General features: G+C 62.0%; 1 protein-coding gene across 3 annotated transcripts; it reads left to right on the top strand.

Annotated features, from left to right (window-relative positions):
• Nucleotides 1-3,150: 3,150 nt before the first annotated feature.
• RNH1 (ribonuclease/angiogenin inhibitor 1) lies at nt 3,151-16,300 on the top strand. 3 transcript variants are annotated; one of them, XM_070427134.1, is made up of 10 exons: nt 3,151-3,176; nt 9,355-9,459; nt 13,260-13,430; nt 13,645-13,815; nt 14,165-14,335; nt 14,409-14,579; nt 14,699-14,869; nt 15,069-15,239; nt 15,747-15,917; nt 16,052-16,300. In XM_070427134.1, the coding sequence occupies exons 1-10, from the start codon at nt 3,166-3,168 to the stop codon at nt 16,137-16,139; spliced, it is 1,401 nt and encodes a 466-aa protein (XP_070283235.1). In that variant the 5' UTR covers nt 3,151-3,165; the 3' UTR covers nt 16,140-16,300. The 3 variants fall into 3 exon arrangements, with proteins under 3 accessions (XP_070283235.1, XP_070283237.1, XP_070283236.1); XM_070427136.1 differs by lacking the exon at nt 3,151-3,176 and adding an exon at nt 6,472-6,616; XM_070427135.1 differs by lacking the exons at nt 3,151-3,176; nt 9,355-9,459 and adding an exon at nt 10,515-10,898.
• The last annotated feature ends 865 nt before the right edge of the window (nt 16,301-17,165 follow it).

Here is a 17,165-nt window from a genome sequence, read left to right as displayed (position 1 = left end):
TTTTTTTTGGTAGAGAGAGTGTGGCAGTGGGGGGTGGGGAGAGACAGAGAGAGAAACATTGATGTATGAGAGACACATTGATTGGTTGCCTCCCGCACACGCCCTGATGGGGGTTGGGGATCGAGCCTGCAACTGAGGTACAAGCCCTGGACCAGTATCGAACCAGTGACCCTTTAGTCCAGGGGCTGACACTCCATCCACTCAGCCAAGCCAAGAGCTTATCAAACTCTTGTATTATTATTGATTAATTATTGTATCACTTAACATTTACTTATTTATGGACTTTAGAGAGAGAGGAGGGGGGGAGGCATCCTGGTGTTGCTCCACTTATTCATTCACGCATTGGTTGATTCTTGCATGTGCCCCACCAGGGGTCGAACCCACAATCTTGGCCTATTGGACTATGTTCTAACCAACTGAACTACCTGGCCAGGGTTACTGTATTATTTTTTAAAAATATATTTTTATTGACTTCAGAGAGGAAGGGGGAGGGAGAGAGAGAGAGAAACATCAATGATGAGAGAGAATCATGGACCGGCTGCCTCCTACACACCCCACACTGGGGATTGAGCCTGCAGCCTGGGCATGTGTCCTGACCGAGAATCTAACCTCCTGGTTCATAGATCGATGCTCGACCACTGAACCACACAGGCTGGGCTACTGTATTATTTTCCATAAGAACAACTGTAGACCTGGCCGGTTTGGCTCAGTGGACAGAGTGTCAGCCTGCGGACTGAAGGGTCCCAGGTTTGATTCTGGTCAAGGGCACATGCCCAGGTTGCGGGCTAGATCCCCAGTTAGGGGGCGTGCAGGAGGAGGCCAATCAATGTTTCTCTTCCTTGACATTTCTATCTCCCTCTCCCTTCCTCTCTGAAAGCAATCATAATAATAAAAGCATAATATGCTAATTAGACTGGACGTCCTTCTGGACGAAGCCCGGGGCTGCGAGGGAAGCCCAGGTCCCGGGTGCCAGAGGGAAACCGGTGCCAGCAGCCAGGGGAAGGAAGGCCTACTCTTTTTTAAAAAAAATATATTTTATTTTTTACAGAGAGGAAGGGAGAGGGATAGAGAGTTAGAAACATCGATGAGAAACACTGATCAGCTGCCTCCTGCACACTCCCTACTGGGGATGTGACTGCAACCAAAGTACATGCCCTTGACCGGAATCGAACCTGGGACCCTTCTCGGTCCGCAGGCCGACGCTAGCCACTGAGCCAACCGGTTAGGGCAGAAGGCCTACTCTTGCATGAATTTCGTGCATCTAGTAAAGTATTTTAAAAAATATTTTTTTAAATAAAAGGACAACTGTAAACCTCCGTTCGCCCCACCCTGAAAAGGAGACCTCCCCAGCACCCAGGAAGACATGGCATCGAAGGAGTAACAGACCGACCGAAGCACGGGAGCCGGAGGAGATGGCCTGCCCCCCGGGAGTGCTGGCAGGAGCCCTGCAAGCCTGCAAACCTATACGCAGTGGAAACGTCCTTCAAACACAGACACGGGGATTCTCAGACGCACAGGCTGGCGGGACCCCTCCCAGCGAGCTTCCGCCACATGCGACCCTCCCAGGATTCCTGTCTGATCTGCTCAGTGTCGACTGGAACCCTCAGCACGGACCACACAGCGGGCGCCCAGCAGCGACTCGGTGTTTACCGCCCGGGTGCATTCGGGTGAGAGCCGCCAGCATTTACGGACACTGTCGGATGCATGAAGCGCACACAGTAACGCTGACCTTCCTTTCGCGTCCACCCACCGGTCCACCAACGTCCGTTCGTCCCCGCCCTGCGGCGCAGCGGGGCTCCGAGGCCGGCGGTGCCGAGTTTTGGCACCTAGACTCGGACTCTGCTCCCACGCACGGGACCAGCCCCCTGCCCGCACCTTCATGGCCCGGCCCCGGACAGGCGGGCCCCAGGCCGCTCCGCACCGTGACCGACGGCCGAGGCCCGTCCATCCATCCACCCCAGGCCCCAGCCCTGCCCTGTGGGCGGCAGAGAAGGCCGCACCTAGACCGCCGCCCCGCCCCGCTGCGGGCCCCACGCGGAGTCCGGCCCGCGCAGCCCCAAACCCGGAGCCGCCAAGCCCTGCCCCAACGGGGGACCCGCACGAGGCCCCGCCCCCTCGACAGGGCCCCGCCCCCTCGACAGGGCCCCGCCCCCTCGACAGGGCCCCGCCCGCTAGGCTGGGGCAGCCCAGGCCGCATCACGCCCCCGTCGCGGGTCTGGACCCGGCAGTGAGGCCTCGCCCCGCTAGGCCCTCGCCGCCTCCCGTCGGAAGCGCGTGTCCCCTTCCCGGTTACAGGCCAGTGACAGTCCGCCGTGGTCCCGTGGTCGGTCACTCCCGCCCGCAGCCCGACACCCGAGGTCCGCCCGGGGTCAGCCCTTACCCGCGCCGGCCTCGCTCGGGCCGCCTGTGGACGCGGTCATGCTGCTCGAGCGACACGCGCGCTCGCGAGGCGGGGTGGGACCGCCGGGACGGGGCGTGGTCGGGGGCGGGGGAGAGGGTGTCGGCCGGGCTCGGGGGCGGGGCAGGCGAGGCGGCCGGACGTCGGCGCGCCCCGCGGACGTCAGAGCGTCCGGCGCGTCCTTGCGCGTGCGCACTGGCCCTGCTCCCGGGGCACGCTGGGAGTCTGGGCGCGGCGGCACTGCGCCTGCGCGGCCGCGTCTCCCAGTCTCCGTGCTGGGCCCTAGCGGGGCCGGGGCGTCTGCCTCCCTGGACCCCCGGTGCGCTGGCCCCCAGCCAGCCCGACACACGGAGGCCGGTTTGGCCAGACCTCCTCCCCCAAGTCAGACAGTCCCCGGCCTGTTCCCGAAGGACCGACCCCCCAAGGACAGCCTTGGCCGAGGCCTGGCCCAGTACCGCGCCTTGGGCGTGGCCACGTGCCCCATGGGGAACTCTGTCCGGTTCGGTCACCTGGGACCCTGGGGGGCGCTGGGTCGGCATCTCAGGGCGGGGAGAGAAGACGTCATGGGGGCAGCACCTCGGGGGGCCGCGGGTCGTGGATGGCACGAGGATTGGAGAAATGGACAAACGGGGCGGGCACCGGCCAAAGCGCCCACGCGGGCGTGGAGCCTCGCGGGTGCGGGGAGAGCGGGCGGACTGCAGCTCTGCAGGACAGCGGGTCAGCGGAGTCTGGGCAGCACCTTAGAACCAGGCAGGCCCCCCTCTAGGATGGTGTCGAGGTAAGAAATGTCCAAATCTGTAGGGACTTTCAATGCATTTATTAGAGCCGAACGGGTGCCGTTGGCCCGGGAGTAACGTCCCAGTGGGTTGAGAACACGCTCCTGAAAACGGCAGTTTTGCAGCTTGTGTTGCAAGTTAGAATAAGAGGAGGAGGCGCACGGGGGGCGGGGTCACGTGGAGTCCATGGGCGGTAGATTAAGGGGGCGATGGAAAGCAAAAGTGGGGGACTCTCTGATTGGATGAACAAACACACACAGAATGGGCTGCGGGTTCAAATTGTTAGGTTAGGTGGCTCAGGAGGCAGCGTAGGAAATAAAGAGAGTCGGGTTCATCAGAAAAGAAAGAAAGGAAAGGCTTTATTCTGCATCCCCGGGCGGCCCACGGACCCCAAAGACAGGGCCCGTGGATCCGCACCAACAGGGAGGGGGGCGCTTTTTTTATACAGCTGTTCAGTGAGGGCGGGGAGCCTGAGCTGTGGGAGTTCCCGCCGCGGGGGTCGCCACGGTTTTTCCAGATGTGTCATCTGCCTGGTAGCTGACCTGTTAGGAATCCCAGGGCGGGCCGGTATCTGCGTCACCACTGGCCTGGGGCACTGGCCTGTTCCGGATCCCAGGAAGGGCCCCTATCTGCGTCACCATCTGCCTGGCGGAGGCATGCATCAGCTCCTGGGCCCCCTCTCCACCTAACACAAATCAAAGTGTCCACTGGGCTGGCTCCTCCCGGAGACTCCGGGGGAATCTGCTTCTGGACCCGGTCCAGCCTCCGGGGCCCCTTCCTCGCATTCAGAGTGCAGCCACCGCCGCTCCGCTGCCGCTGCCGCAGCCTCCCGGCCTTGGACCGCACGTTTGCTGCCTCTCAGGGCCCCCGGGTCACCCAGGGCGGCCTCCCTGCCTGGGGAGCCCTCGCTTGGTCACAAAGTCCCTTCTGCCATGTAGCGGAGCTGCTGACAGGTCGGGGGAGCAGCACAGGGGCGGCTTTGGGGCCTGTGCCCTGCCTGCCATTCCCAACATCTGGGTTTCACTGAACCACGTGTATTGGGCGTTAGAAGGGGCAGGAGCCCGGACACAGATGTCAGAAGAGGGGCGCCCGGGTTGTCCTCTCGTGACCTCTGCCCGGTTTCCGACAAGGGCACATACCGCTCCTGGCACCAGTCATGTTGGAGTTGGTTGGCGCGCCTGCCAGTGCCCCTCGCCCTCCCGCTGGCTGCAGTGGCCTCTGCCGGAAACCCAGCACCTCCCCATTTCCCCATCAAGGGCTGGAGAGCCGCTCCGTCCTCGCCCGACACCTGTCAGCTTGCACCTGCTGCGGGGCAGCTTCGGGGCGGGGGCTGTGCCTGGTGGCCTGGGCTCAGCCCCGGCCGAGTACTGGGCTCTGCGGACCCCTTGCTACACAAGCAAGGACTGGCCCAGCCCAACACTCCCCAACTGAGTAACACTTCCCTTTAGCCCTCCAAGGCCCAGACCGCCCAGGCAGCCGTCCGTCCTGTCCCCCATTACTTCAGGCCAGGTCTGCGGTGAGCAGCCTCCCAGGTTTGTGAAACAGTTTTCCACCCCCCCACCAGCCAGCGCCCCCTCCCAGCCAGCCGCCTGGCTGTTGTCACCTGGGGGACCTGCCTGACCCCACCCGCTGCTCCAGCACCCCATCCCCCAAAACCCTTTTTTTTAAATTATAAGAGAATGTTCATTTAGGAAGTTACAGAGGCAGCAGAAGTGAGCCAACCGGGCGACCTAGGCTCAGGAAACACGTAGAGGAAGAGGGCCTTTGGGGCGTAGGAGAGAATGCAGAGGTACCGCGCCTGGAAGGAAGGATTGGGGGAGGCAGGGTCAGAGCTGGGGGGAGGCAGGGGAGGGGGTTCCCTGTTACTCGCAGTATTACCCCCCTTTGCACTTCCCTCAGTCTGCATGCTATCAGTTTACTTCTAAATTTCATGTCCCACTCTGGCCTTTGAGCTCCACCAGCACTGGCTGAGAGCTGTCCCCTGCTTTGCTGACCCTCGTGGCCAGGAACTGGCTGGCACACAGTAGGTATTCAGTAAATGGCTGAGCTGATGCCTGCCTGAGTGGTGAGTACACAGGGCACAGTGAGGAGGGGTCACTTAAATAGTGACGTCAGCCGGTTGACGCGAGCAGCTGTGGGCGCCCGCAGAGGTGACCTGCTCGGGCCGCGTGCGCCTGGGTGTTTGAACCTGCTCTGTGTCTTGTGATGCAGTTTAAAAGTTCACTGTGCGCCCGCAGGTCGCTCCCGTCAGCAATCAGCGGGTGGTGGTAACATGAAAACATTCAAACGCGTAAAGAATTCTTATGAGTTTATTTGAGCCAAACTGTTGACAGTTGCCGGGAAGCAGTATCTCAAGAATTGGGAGAATGCTCCAGAGAATGGCATTTTTTTTTCCATCCATTTTTATACATCGCAATCAAAGGAGGGGACGTGGGTGGGTTACACGAAATCCATTGGTGATAGATTAGGGAGGCCGGAGAAAGCAAAGCGGGGCGGGGGGGAACCCCTGGGATTGGATAAAAAGTAAAATGATAGACAGGTGCTTAGGTGGGTGCAGGATAGTTAACAGTCAACAATTAACGCGATAACAACAATGAAGGAATTTGTGGTCTCGGTCCTCGCCCAGCACGTTAGGTTGTGCCCCAGGGGCTCCGGAAAAAGGGGAGTTACAAGTTACCCAGACATTTCAAGGGTGTGTTACCATAGATGCAAAAAAACAGGCTCCGTGAAGGCAAAGGCTGCCCTTGTCAGGGAAGATACCGCCCAGGAGGTGACTCCCCACCATCACTGCTTTAAAGTTTAATTTCAGACCATCCCTGTGGCGGCTTTAGGTCTCTGAGTTTGCAGGGCGGCCACGCAGGCCACCCCTGAGCTGTCAGGTCAGCATGTGGCCCCTTTCGTGCGCAGGGGGCATGTTATAAATGACTTAACCGTTTTCCTGCTGATAGACATTGAGCCTGTTTTCAGGTTTGGACAGTCACCAAAGGCTGCAAAAGACACGGGGCGCGTCTCCCGAGCGCACGCATGCCTATTGCTCTGGCCCGGTGGTGGGGATGGGCGCACACGTGCTCTCTGCACCCATCGCCCGGCATCCACTTACCCTCAGTCACTTCCTCTTCCAGAGCCGGCAGCCAAGGCCTCAGGTGTTTAGTTTCTGCTCCAGGGAAACCAGCTGCTGGGGGAGAGGAGGGCGGCGGTCTCCACGGGGCCAGCGCGCCCCGCCCCCGCCCCCGGCTGCTCCCTGCCCGGAGGTGCGGGTCCCCTGACCCTGTTCTGGCAGATGGAGCTCAAAGGCCCGGGGCGGGGGCGGGGGGGCGAGAGGGCCGCGCGGACCGGCTGTCCCCGGCCAGGCCCCGCGCGAGGCCCCGCCCCGCCCTCGCCTTTATCCCCGGTCCCATCCGGAAGCAGCTGGTAGAGTCCGAGGCGGCACCGGCGGCACCAGGTGAGGTCTGGGCTTGGGGGTTCCGGGCCGGCGGGCTGGGGGACGTTCCGCCGCGGCCCGGGCGGAGCGGGCGCCCTCGGGTGGTTCCCGCGGGCGTGTCCCGCGGCCCGAAAGGGCACAGCCGGACCCGGATTCGTCTCCACGCGCCGGCTGGTCGCGGCCTGTCCTCCTGGAAGGACCGTGCGGGGATCCCCGCGCTGCAGAGGGAACCCACGGTCCCCGGCGCCGGCTCCTGGGCCCGGGGCCCCCCACCCCGCGGATGCCGGCCGTGGGCGCCGCCCCAGCGGAGGCCCGAGTCGAGGCCGCCGGGGGCAGGTCTCCGGGGCCTGCTGCGCGCCGGCAGCCAGATCGGAGCGGCCCAGGGGGGGCGGGCGTCCTGACTGTGATGCGTGTCCCCGCTGGATTGGGGATCTTTACGGGGCACCTCTTGGGGGGGATGCCACACGTTTTCACGGGGTTTCAAAGGGTTCAAAGGCCCCGCGCGGAGACGCCCCAGCGTCTGGTAAGCCCTGGGGGTGGGGCGCTCTGCGATGGGTGTCCTTTCCACTCTCTGTCCTTAACCTCAGACCCTCTCGGCCGGTGGAGCCCCCATGTCCGGCCGGCTTTCCAGAGAGGGTGCGCCTGGGAGCGCAGCAGGGGCTCAGGTGGTCCCTGAGGCGGGTGGGGGGTGTCAGCATGGGTGCTCTGGCCCCTCCCGCAGGGCGAGGGTAGGTCTGAGTCAGTGTTTGGGTGACCACACCCTGGCCTCCCGGGGGGGTGGTTCCCTCTCGTTCACATGGTCTGGGCAGTGGGCAGACAGACTCCGCGCCCTGGACCCAGTTTCATCAGCCCGTGTTTGGGGACCTTGTGTGCCGGGTGTCACTCCCCGCTGCCCTGCCCCGATGTGGGCCTGGATCCAGCCGGATGGGAGGGGCAGCCCCCTCAGCAAGGCCGGGCAGTGCCAGGCTCCACGCAGACACCAGCGGAGACCTCTCAGGAGTGGGGGGGGGAGGGTGCGCGAGTGAGCAGAGTTCTCAGGAAGCCGGGTTTCGGGGAACCAGGACCTCGAGTGGGGCCGTCATCCTGTGGGTAGGGCGTTCTCACGGGCAGTTCAAATCGCATCCTTTTCTGGGCTTTCCATGCTGTTGAATGAGCCCAGATCCCTGCCCTGCCCCAGGCACTGCCCTGCCCATCTCAGCCAGGCTGGCCGCCCACCAGGCCTCCGGCCTCTTCAGGCTGCAGCCGGTCCCTGGGGAGGTTTTAGGCCCTGTGATCTGCTTCCATTGCCTGGTGTCCTGGCTTCCCCGTGGGCTCACCCAGGGTGGCGGAGGGTGTACCCTGCCTGCCCAGAGTCCCGGGCCTCAGAGGGGGTCACAGCACTGACAGGGTGTCAGGTCCGCACCCCACCTGTATGTCCCGGGCTGGGCACTCGTGTCTGGTGCCCGGGAGAGCTGCTATGGGACTGCAGGCACCTGTCCCTCCCACCCAGCTGCCTCAGGGCGTGAGGCCTAGGTCCTGGTCACTTGGGGTGGAGCCCCCGTGTCCGGCTGGCTTCCCAGAGAGGCTGCGCCTGGGAGCGCAGCGGGGGCTCAGGTGGTCCCTGAGGGGGGGTGTCAGCATGGGTGCTCTGGCCCCTCCCGCAGGGCGAGGGTAGGTCTGAGTCAGTGTTTGGGTGACCACACCCTGGGCTCCCAGGGGGGGTGGTTCCTTCTCGATCACATGGTCTGGGCAGTGGGCAGACAGACTCCTGGCTCCTCTGTGTGACAGCAGTTGGGTGACACGGCCAGCTTAGAGGGGAAAGCTGGCCGAGCAGGCAGGCAGGCAGGTAGGGTTTCCACAGCACTGCATGGATTGCCAGTCCTGTGCCCCCCACCCCCGTCCCCCCCGCCGGGGTCCCCCTGCTGTGTCCAGGCCCACAGGCCACCCCTCCCAACCCATCCTTGCCCTTGCCGGGCCAATGAGAGGCCAGGGCTTCAGGTGGCAAGCCCAGGCCCCACCCTCTCCCAGGCAGGAGGGGCCCAAAGGCAGGTACAGAGGCCGGGAGGTTAATGCAGCCTCTGCTGCTGCAGCCATGTCCCCAGGCTCGGTGGCCGCCCATGTCCCCAGGCTCGGTGGCCGCCCATGTCCCCAGGCTCGGTGGCCGCCCGTGTCCCCAGGCTCTGTGGCCGCCCGTGTCCCCAGGCTCTGTGGCCGCCCGTGTCCCCAGGCTCTGTGGCCGCCCGTGTCCCCAGGCTCGGTGGCCGCCCATGTCCCCAGGCTCTGTGGCCGCCCATGTCCCCAGGCTCGGTGGCCGCCCATGTCCCCAGGCTCGGTGGCCGCCCGTGTCCCCAGGCTCGGTGGCCGCCCGTGTCCCCAGGCTCGGTGGCCGCCCGTGTCCCCAGGCTCGGTGGCCGCCCGTGTCCCCAGGCTCGGTGGCCGCCCATTTCCCCAGGCTCTGTGGCCGCCCGTGTCCCCAGGCTCTGTGGCCGCCCGTGTCCCCAGGCTCTGTGGCCGCCCGTGTCCCCAGGCTCTGTGGCCGCCCTTGTCCCCAGGCTCGGTGGCCGCCCTTGTCCCCAGGCTCGGTGGCCACTGGGGCCTTTGCCAGGGGAGCCAGTGGGTGCAGCCTCCCTCTGCCCTCCCCCATTTTCACTCCTGGCGACTGAGGGGGTGTAGGTGCCGCAGAAAGGAAACAGCACAGGCCGGGCCAGCTCCTGCTGGCTCCCTGGCCTGCGATGAGAGAATTTGGCTAAAGTGTCCCCTCTCCCTCTGCTTCCACCCAGAGCACACCTGCCTCTCACCATGAGTCTCGACCTCCACTACCAGCAGCTGAACGATGCCCGGTGGACGGAGCTCCTGCCTCTCATGCAGCAGTACCAGGTGGTCAGGTACTTGCCAGGGCCCCTGGGGGTGGCCGCTGCGCCCCGAGGGCCTGGTGTGCCCGGAAGTCCTCTCCTTACTGGGTGCACAGTGTACACTGACTTCCACACACGGGGTGAAATGTTCTTGTAATTTTCTCCAAACATTTAAAAATGTAAATCCATTCCTGGCTCGAGCCAGTGGGCAGGACTTGGTGGGTGGGCAGAGCAGCTGGCGGGGTCTCTGCCTCTGCCCCTTGGCTCCTTCCTCCGTCCGGGACAGCCACTCGGTTGGCTACATGGAGGTGCTGCCCACCCCGCCCGCCCTGCCCACTGTCAGGTTCTTGAGCCCAGCAGCCCCTCGGGCCTCACAAGCTGGCAGGTGCCTGCTGGGTGTCTCTCTAACTAGTTTACATGGGTTTTGGTTCACAGAAGGGTGATGAAGATGGTTTGGGGGTCCATTGCCCTTGAAGTCAGCGCCCAGGGGCCCTGGTCAAATGTGGAGCCAGCACAGCCACCTCGACTCCGACATCACGGCTTTCCCACTAGGCCCTTCCCTGTCCCGGTCAGTGCAGGATCCCGGGTGGCATATGGCCCCTCCTGACTGGGACGGTCCCTCTGTCCCTCCTTGTCGGTCTGCCTGCTGCGTCGGCTCAGGTCTGGAGAGGGTCCCTGTGATGTGTTCTCATGGCCGAGTCACATGGTTTTGGCAACAAGACAGAAAGGATGAGGCGGAGTCCTGCTGGCATATGGTGTGGAGTGTGTGGTTGCGCTGGCATCACGCGGTCACCCGGTCACTGCCCGCCTGTTCAGGTGGTGTCTGCCAGTTGTCCCCCGGGGCCACTGTTCCCCCGTGGTCATCGATAAGCAGCTGGGCGACGTGCCTGGCACTGCTCACGGCCTGCTTCTGCACAGTTTCCCCCCGATGCTGGCATCCCTCGGGGGATTGTGCCAGATGTCACGACGGGGCCTGGCTGCCGGGCCGTTGGTGTCTTCGCTCCTTGTACATTTGTGGGTGCCGCCCCCCACCCCGTGCTTCTCCATGTCCCGGTCCTGCTTATGGTCTGGTTTCATGGTCGTCTTGCTGCTCAGGTCTCTCCCTGGCTGTGCCCTCTGAGGGGCTTGCTTTCTGGAAGGTGAGAGCAGCTTGACACGCTGACCGCGCCGATGAGCGCATGGCACCCAGACCGCACCCGCGTGCGTGCCAGTGTCTTCAACCCAGGTATCCCAAGACGATCCACTCGCTTTTTCTGTTTCATTTAAAATGTCGAGGAGAAACCAAGATGGCGGCATAGGTAAACACCAGAGATTGCTGCCTCGCACAACCACTTCAAAATTACAACTAAAAGACGGAACGGACATCATCCAGAACCACAGGAAGGCTGGCTGAGTGGAAATTCTACAACTAGAAGGAAAGGAAAAGCATACCGAGACCCAGAGGAGGTGCAGTGCGGAAGTAAAATACAGAGGTACAGAGGCGCATGCGGAGAGGGCTGGTGGCTGAGGACACGGTTGTCTTTTTCAATTGGGAGGGAGTCTCAAGCTCTGAGCTCCAGTTCCGGGCGAGTCTCTGGGGAGCCAGACTCATACGGGAGAAACTGGACTGTCTGTCATCGGTCGGAACTCGAGGGCAGCATTCTCTCCGGGGTGATTGCAGAGATTGCTGGGACACTGAGAAGCAGGGCCTCTGAGGGCAGGACTGAGAGCAGCCATAACTGCTCGCTCCGCCCTGTTGATCCCCTGGGACCCCGCCCTGCCCAAGCCAAGGAGGCTTTTGCATATGAAAGGCCTGGCCCTTTGCAATCTGATAATTATCAAACAAACTGCAGCTGGCCCAAGGCCCCAGGGCAACTTGCATTGCTTCACAGCTGGCTTCTGCTGGATAGCCTCAGGCAGAGGCTAGATTAGCACCTCCTTAGAGATCCAGGAGCCAGTGTGCCCGGTGGTTAGAGTGGGACCATCCAGATTGCAGCTCCTTGGGTCCATAAAGGACACATCAAGGGGGCAGACTCAGTGAGCACCAAAACCCCATTGAAGCAAGTCTTGCCCTGGAGGGATGTCTCCAGCACAGAAGTTCTCCCACTGCAGACACAGCTGATTCTCACAGCCAGTTGGCCTGGAGGTCAATCCCTCCCAGTGATACAACAATCAAGGCTTAACTACAACAAGACTGTGCACAAAGCCCACAAGGGGGTGCACCAAGAGTGTCCACCTCAGGTAATTGGGGAGGCTGAGCCACTGGGCCCTATAGGACACCTAGCACAGAAAGCCACTCTATCGACACAGCGAAGCATAAAAAAAATGCGGAGACAAAGAAACAGGACACAAATGACAGAAATGGAGGAAAGCAAACTACTGGGTATAGAGTTCAAAACCACACTTTTAAGGTTTTTCAAGAATTTTATAGAAAGTGCCAATAAACTTAATGAGACCCTCAAGAAATCTAATGAGACCCTGGAGGTTGTGATAAAGGACCAGCTAGAAATTAAGCATACACTGACTGAAATAAAGAATATTATACAGACTCCCAACAGCAGACTAGAGGATCGCAAGAATCAAGTCAAAGATTTGAAATATGAAGAAGCAAAGAACACCCAACCGGAAAAGCAAAATGAAAAAAGAATCCAAAAATATGAAGACAGTGTAAGGAGCCTCTGGGACAGCTTCAAGCGTACCAACATCCGAATTATAGGGGTGCCAGAAGAAGAGAGAGAGCAAGATATTGAAAACCTATTTGAAGAAAAAATGACAGAAAACTTCCCCCACCTGGTGAAAGAAATAGACTTACAAGTCCAGGAAGCGCAGAGAACCCCAAACAAAAGGAATCCAAAGAGGACCACACCAAGACACATCATAATTAAAATGCCAAGAGCAAAAGACAAAGAGAGAATCTTAAAAGCAGCAAGAGAAAGAGACTCAGTTACCTACAAGGGAGTACCCATACGACTGTCAGCTGATTTCTCAACAGAAACTTTGCAGGCCAGAAGGGAGTGGCAAGAAATATTCAAAGTGCTGAATACCAAGAACCTACAACCAAGATTACTCTACCCAGCAAAGCTATCATTCAGAAGTGAAGGTCAGATAAAGAGCTTCACAGATAAGGAAAAGCTAAAGGAGTTCATCACCACTAAACCAGTATTATATGAAATGCTGAAAGGTATCCTTTAAGAAGAGGAAGAAGAAGAAAATGGTAAAGATACAAATTATGAACAACAAATACACATCTATCAACAAGTGAATCTAAAAATCAAGTGAATAAATAATCTGATGAACAGAATAAACTGGTGATTATAATAGAATCAGGGGCATAGAAAGGGAATGGACTGGCTATTCTTGCGGGGGAAGGGGTGTGGGGGATGTAGTAAGAGACTGAACAAAAATCGTGCACCTATGGATGAGGACAGCGGGGGGGGGGGGTGGGTGATGGCGGAGAGGGGGATGGGAAATGGGTGGAGGGGAGCTATGGGGGGAAAAAGAGGAACAACTGTAATAATCTGAACAATAAAGATTTAATAAAAAAAATAAAATGTCAAGGTGTGCCCTGACCGGTTTGGCTCAGTGGATAGAGCGTGGGCCTGCGGACTGAAGGGTCCCAGGTTCGATTCCGGTCAAGGGCATGTACCTTGGTTGCGGGCACAGAGTGTGCAGGAGGCGGCTGATCGATGTTTCTCTCTCATCGATGTTTCTAACTCTCTATCCCTCTCCCCTCCTCTCTGTAAAAAATCAATAAAATATATAAAAAAAATGTCGAGGTGTGACGACCCTATTCTTGGCCCACTAACGGGTCATGAGCTGCTGCTTGGCATGACCGCTGCGTGTCCCATCTGCAGGCTGGTCGACTGTGGCATCACGGAGGAGGGGCGCTGCAAGGACATGGGCTCCGCGCTCCGGGACAACTCCGCCCTGACGGAGCTCAGCCTCTCCTCCAACGAGCTGGGCGATGCCGGCATGCACCTGGTGCTCCAGGGCCTGCAGCCCACCTGCAAGATCCAGAAGCTCAGGTGAGCTCATGTGGCGGCAGCCACACGCTGGGGCCTGGGGCTCCCCCTGCTCCTGAGGGAGGTGCACAGTGACCCACTCCTGCCCCGAAGGAGGCGCATCTCAGGCGCCCCCCCACCCCTCCATGCTCCCTTCCTGCCCTGGGCCTGGGACCTGTGCCCCACTAAGCCCCTGCGATGGGCGTGGCCTCCCTGTGATGGACATGCTCTCCCACAGCCTCCAGAGCTGCAACCTGTCGGAGGCGTGCTGCGGGGCCCTGTCCAGCGTGCTGCGCTCCCTGCCCTCCCTCCGCGAGCTGGACCTCAGCTACAACCAGCTGAGGGACGCGGGCCTGCAGCTGCTCTGCGAGGGGCTCCTGGACCCCCAGTGCCACATCGAGAAGCTGCAGTGAGTGCCGGCCGGTCCCTGAGGCCCGCTCCCCTGCCTGGTCACCGCAGCCCCACACCCGCTGGCACTCGGCTTCGCCCACATGTCGGTGGCGCAGGGAGGTCCGAGCGGGGGCTCTTGGGGCACATGTCCCGTGACTGGGCTGTGACCGCGCACTTGCCCGTGTGGCGGGCGGCGTGGCACTGTACCGCGCGGATGGGCTCAGCGATGGGGGAGGCTGGGCGTGCTGCTCCGGGTCCAGGACTCCTGAGCGCGGGTACCTGTGCCGGTGGGTGGTCTCCAGAGGGTCGGCCGGGCCCAGGAGGGAGGAGATGTCCCGGGGGAGGGCTGACCGCCCGCCTGTCCCCAGTCTGGAGTACACCAACCTGACGGCCGCCAGCTGCGAGCCCCTGGCCTCGGTGCTCAGGGCCAAGCGGGAGTTGAAGATACTGGCGGTGAGCAACAATGACATCGGTGAGGCTGGCACCCGGACGCTGTGCCAGGGCCTGGCCGACTCCACCTGCCCGCTGGAGTCATTCCGGTAAGCGCTGGGCTGGCGGTGGGAAGCGGGGCGGGTGGTGTCTGCAGCTGCCTCAGCGCTTCCTGTGCCCCAGGCTGGAGGGCTGCGGCCTCACCGCGGCCAACTGTCAGGACCTGAGCGGCATCTTGGCCGCCAAGGCCTCGCTGAAAGAGCTGAACCTGGGCAACAACAAGCTGGGGGACGCGGGCATCGCGGAGCTGTGCTCTGGGCTGCTGAGCCCCGGCTCCAGGCTCAAGACCCTGTGGTGAGTTGGAGGCTGGGCAGAGGGCCGTGGGGTCCAGGGAGCTCTGCAGGCGTTGGGCTGGCCAGGGGGGCGGGGAATGCCCCGGGCGGCCCTGCTGTGACGTGTCCCTGCCTGTGCAGGCTCTGGGAGTGTGACTTCACGGCCAGTGGCTGCAAGGACCTGTGCGGGGTGCTCAGAGCCAAGGAGAGCCTCAAGGTGCTCAGTGTGGCTGGCAACCAGTTCGGGGACGAGGGCGCGCGGCTGCTGTGCGAGAGCCTGCAGGACCCCGGCTGCCAGCTGAAGTCCTTGTGGTGAGTGCCGGCGGTCCAGGGAGGAGCCGCCTGAGGGGACCCTGCTGGGGGCGGAGGACCAGGACGCGCTGCCGCCCGAGGGGGAGAGGTGGGCATGTCAGGTCCATGGAGGTGGGAAGGCGCTGAGATTCTCTGGGCGGGATATGGGGAACTCCCGGTGCCCGAGGACCTGGGCTGCAGTCGTCCTCCGTGTCCCCAGGTTGAAGTCCTGTGGCCTCACGGCCGCCTGCTGCCCACACGTGAGTGCGATGCTGGCCCAGAACCGGAGCCTCCAGGAGCTGGATATGAGCAACAACAAGCTGGAGGACGAGGGCGTGGAGGTGCTGTGCCAGGGCCTGCGCCAGCCGGGCGCCACCCTGCGGATGCTCTCGTGAGCGGGCGTGTGTGTGTGTGTGGGGGGGGGGGGGGGGGGTAGAGGGGGGCAGCACGCCGGTCGGGCCCCATCATCGTGGCCCGGTCCTCCCTCACAGAGGAGCCCCTTGTCCCGTCCTGGGCTGTCCTCCCCGGGTCCTGCTTGGGCTGGGCCGGGCTCTGGGTTATGCTCACAGCGTCAGGCCTCGGAGGGCTGCTTGTTTGCGACGGGCACTCAGGAACCTGTCAGGTCTCAGGGCCCACCCTTGACTTTCCCTCCATCTTTCCTTTTCTGTCCGTCACAAGTTTCCTCTTTGTTCTCTGTGTCCAGCTTGTGCTTCCCTGGGGACGGCTCTGGCCTCGGGGTCTTGATGAGGGACGGACCGTTTCAGGGCTCCGGGGCTTGGCGGTGTGTGGACCCCCGCTGGCCCACGTGGTGGTGGCGGCGCAGGCCCAGGTCACTCAGCCAGTCAGCGGCAGCCTGGGGTGTGCCTTTATCCTGACCTCTGCCCTGCTGTCCGCCCAGGGTGGGGGACTGCGAGGTGACCGACAAGGGCTGCACTAGCCTGGCCGCCCTGCTGCTGGCCACCCACAGCCTGCTCGAGCTGGACCTCAGCAACAACTGCATGACCGAGGTGGGCGTCATGGAGGTGGCCGAGAGCGCCCAGCAGCCCAGCTGCCCCCTGGAGAAGCTGGTGTAAGTGATGGGCGGACGGGGGCCAGGGCTGCTGGCTCAGCCAGACCAGGGAGGATGCGGGGGTGTGTGTGTGCGTGTGCGTGCGCGCGCGCCCTGGCTGTGCCCCGGCCCACACCCTCCCTGCCCCTGCACAGCCTGTTCGACATCTACTGGGCGGAGGATACAGAGGACCTCCTGCGGGCCATGGAGGAGAAGAAGCCGAGCCTGAAGATCATCTGCTGAGCCCCGGGCCCTGCCCCTGCCCCGGCGGCTGAGGGGCTGGCCAGCTCTCGGAGTCACTCCTGGTGCCTTAGCCATAACTGAAGGGAAATGCTCAAACCAGCTTCTGTAAACATTCTAGACACTTTATAATTATTAAAATGTTTTGTGTAGAAGGTCCTAAAGGTCCTTTGTCCTTCCTTGTGGGTCCCTGGGGTTCTGCATCGCAGGTGATGCTTTTATGAACGCTGTCTGGCTGCTCAAGAGACCACCCCAGATTTGGCAGCTAAAACACATGAGTGTCTTACAGGCCCTGGCCCGGTGTGTCCCAGGGACCTGTTCCCTGCGGCCCTGGCAGCCACCCCACAGCCCCTGCCTCAGGGCCTGAGAGGACAGCAGGTTTTCCCCGGGAGCCAAGTCCTCCCGTACCGGGGGCACCAGAATGTGCTCTCTGCCTCAGAGGCCTGGCTACGGGCCAGCAGTCTCCCCAGGACCCCCTGGGAGCCGTCCCTGGGCCTGGCTCACCTGTAGCCGGAGGCCTGCACACTGCTGGAACCAGCGCGCTCTCCTGACAGCTCTCAGCCCCCTGGATGGAGGGCAGGCTTCACCTGCCAGCACAAGGCGACCTGCTCTGCCTGGCACAGTCAGGAGGCATTCTGGCCACAGCAGCTGAGTCAGTACTCACACTTGGTACAGGAGAGCCTGGGGCTGCCCAGAGGCCCAGCCAGGACAAGGGGAGCTCGGCCACCACCCACGGGGACAGCAGAGCGAGGAGGGAGGCTGGGACCTAGAGGAGTGACCACGGACACAGCACCATCGCACCTGCTGACATGGCTCAGCCTCAGGGACACGCACTGGGGGTGGAGCTGGGGACAAGGGCAGAGCCAGCCCGGGGGCTGGGGGCCGGGGGCGGGCACTCCACAGCAGAGCCAGCCAATCCTGGACACTTCTGAAGTGCGGGCAGCCTGTGGCCGCAGGGTCTCCACCAGCAACAGGGCGCTCGCAGGGACAAGGTCAGGGGAGGGCAGCTGGGGGCGCACGGTGCTCGCA

The sequence above is a fragment of the Myotis yumanensis genome, unplaced genomic scaffold (genome assembly GCF_028538775.1).
Source record: "Myotis yumanensis isolate MYYU_CA2020_CCGP unplaced genomic scaffold, mMyoYum1.0.hap1 SCAF_10, whole genome shotgun sequence".
In the NCBI taxonomy this organism is placed as follows: domain Eukaryota; kingdom Metazoa; phylum Chordata; class Mammalia; order Chiroptera; family Vespertilionidae; genus Myotis; species Myotis yumanensis.
This window is presented reverse-complemented; position numbering and strand designations above follow the sequence as displayed.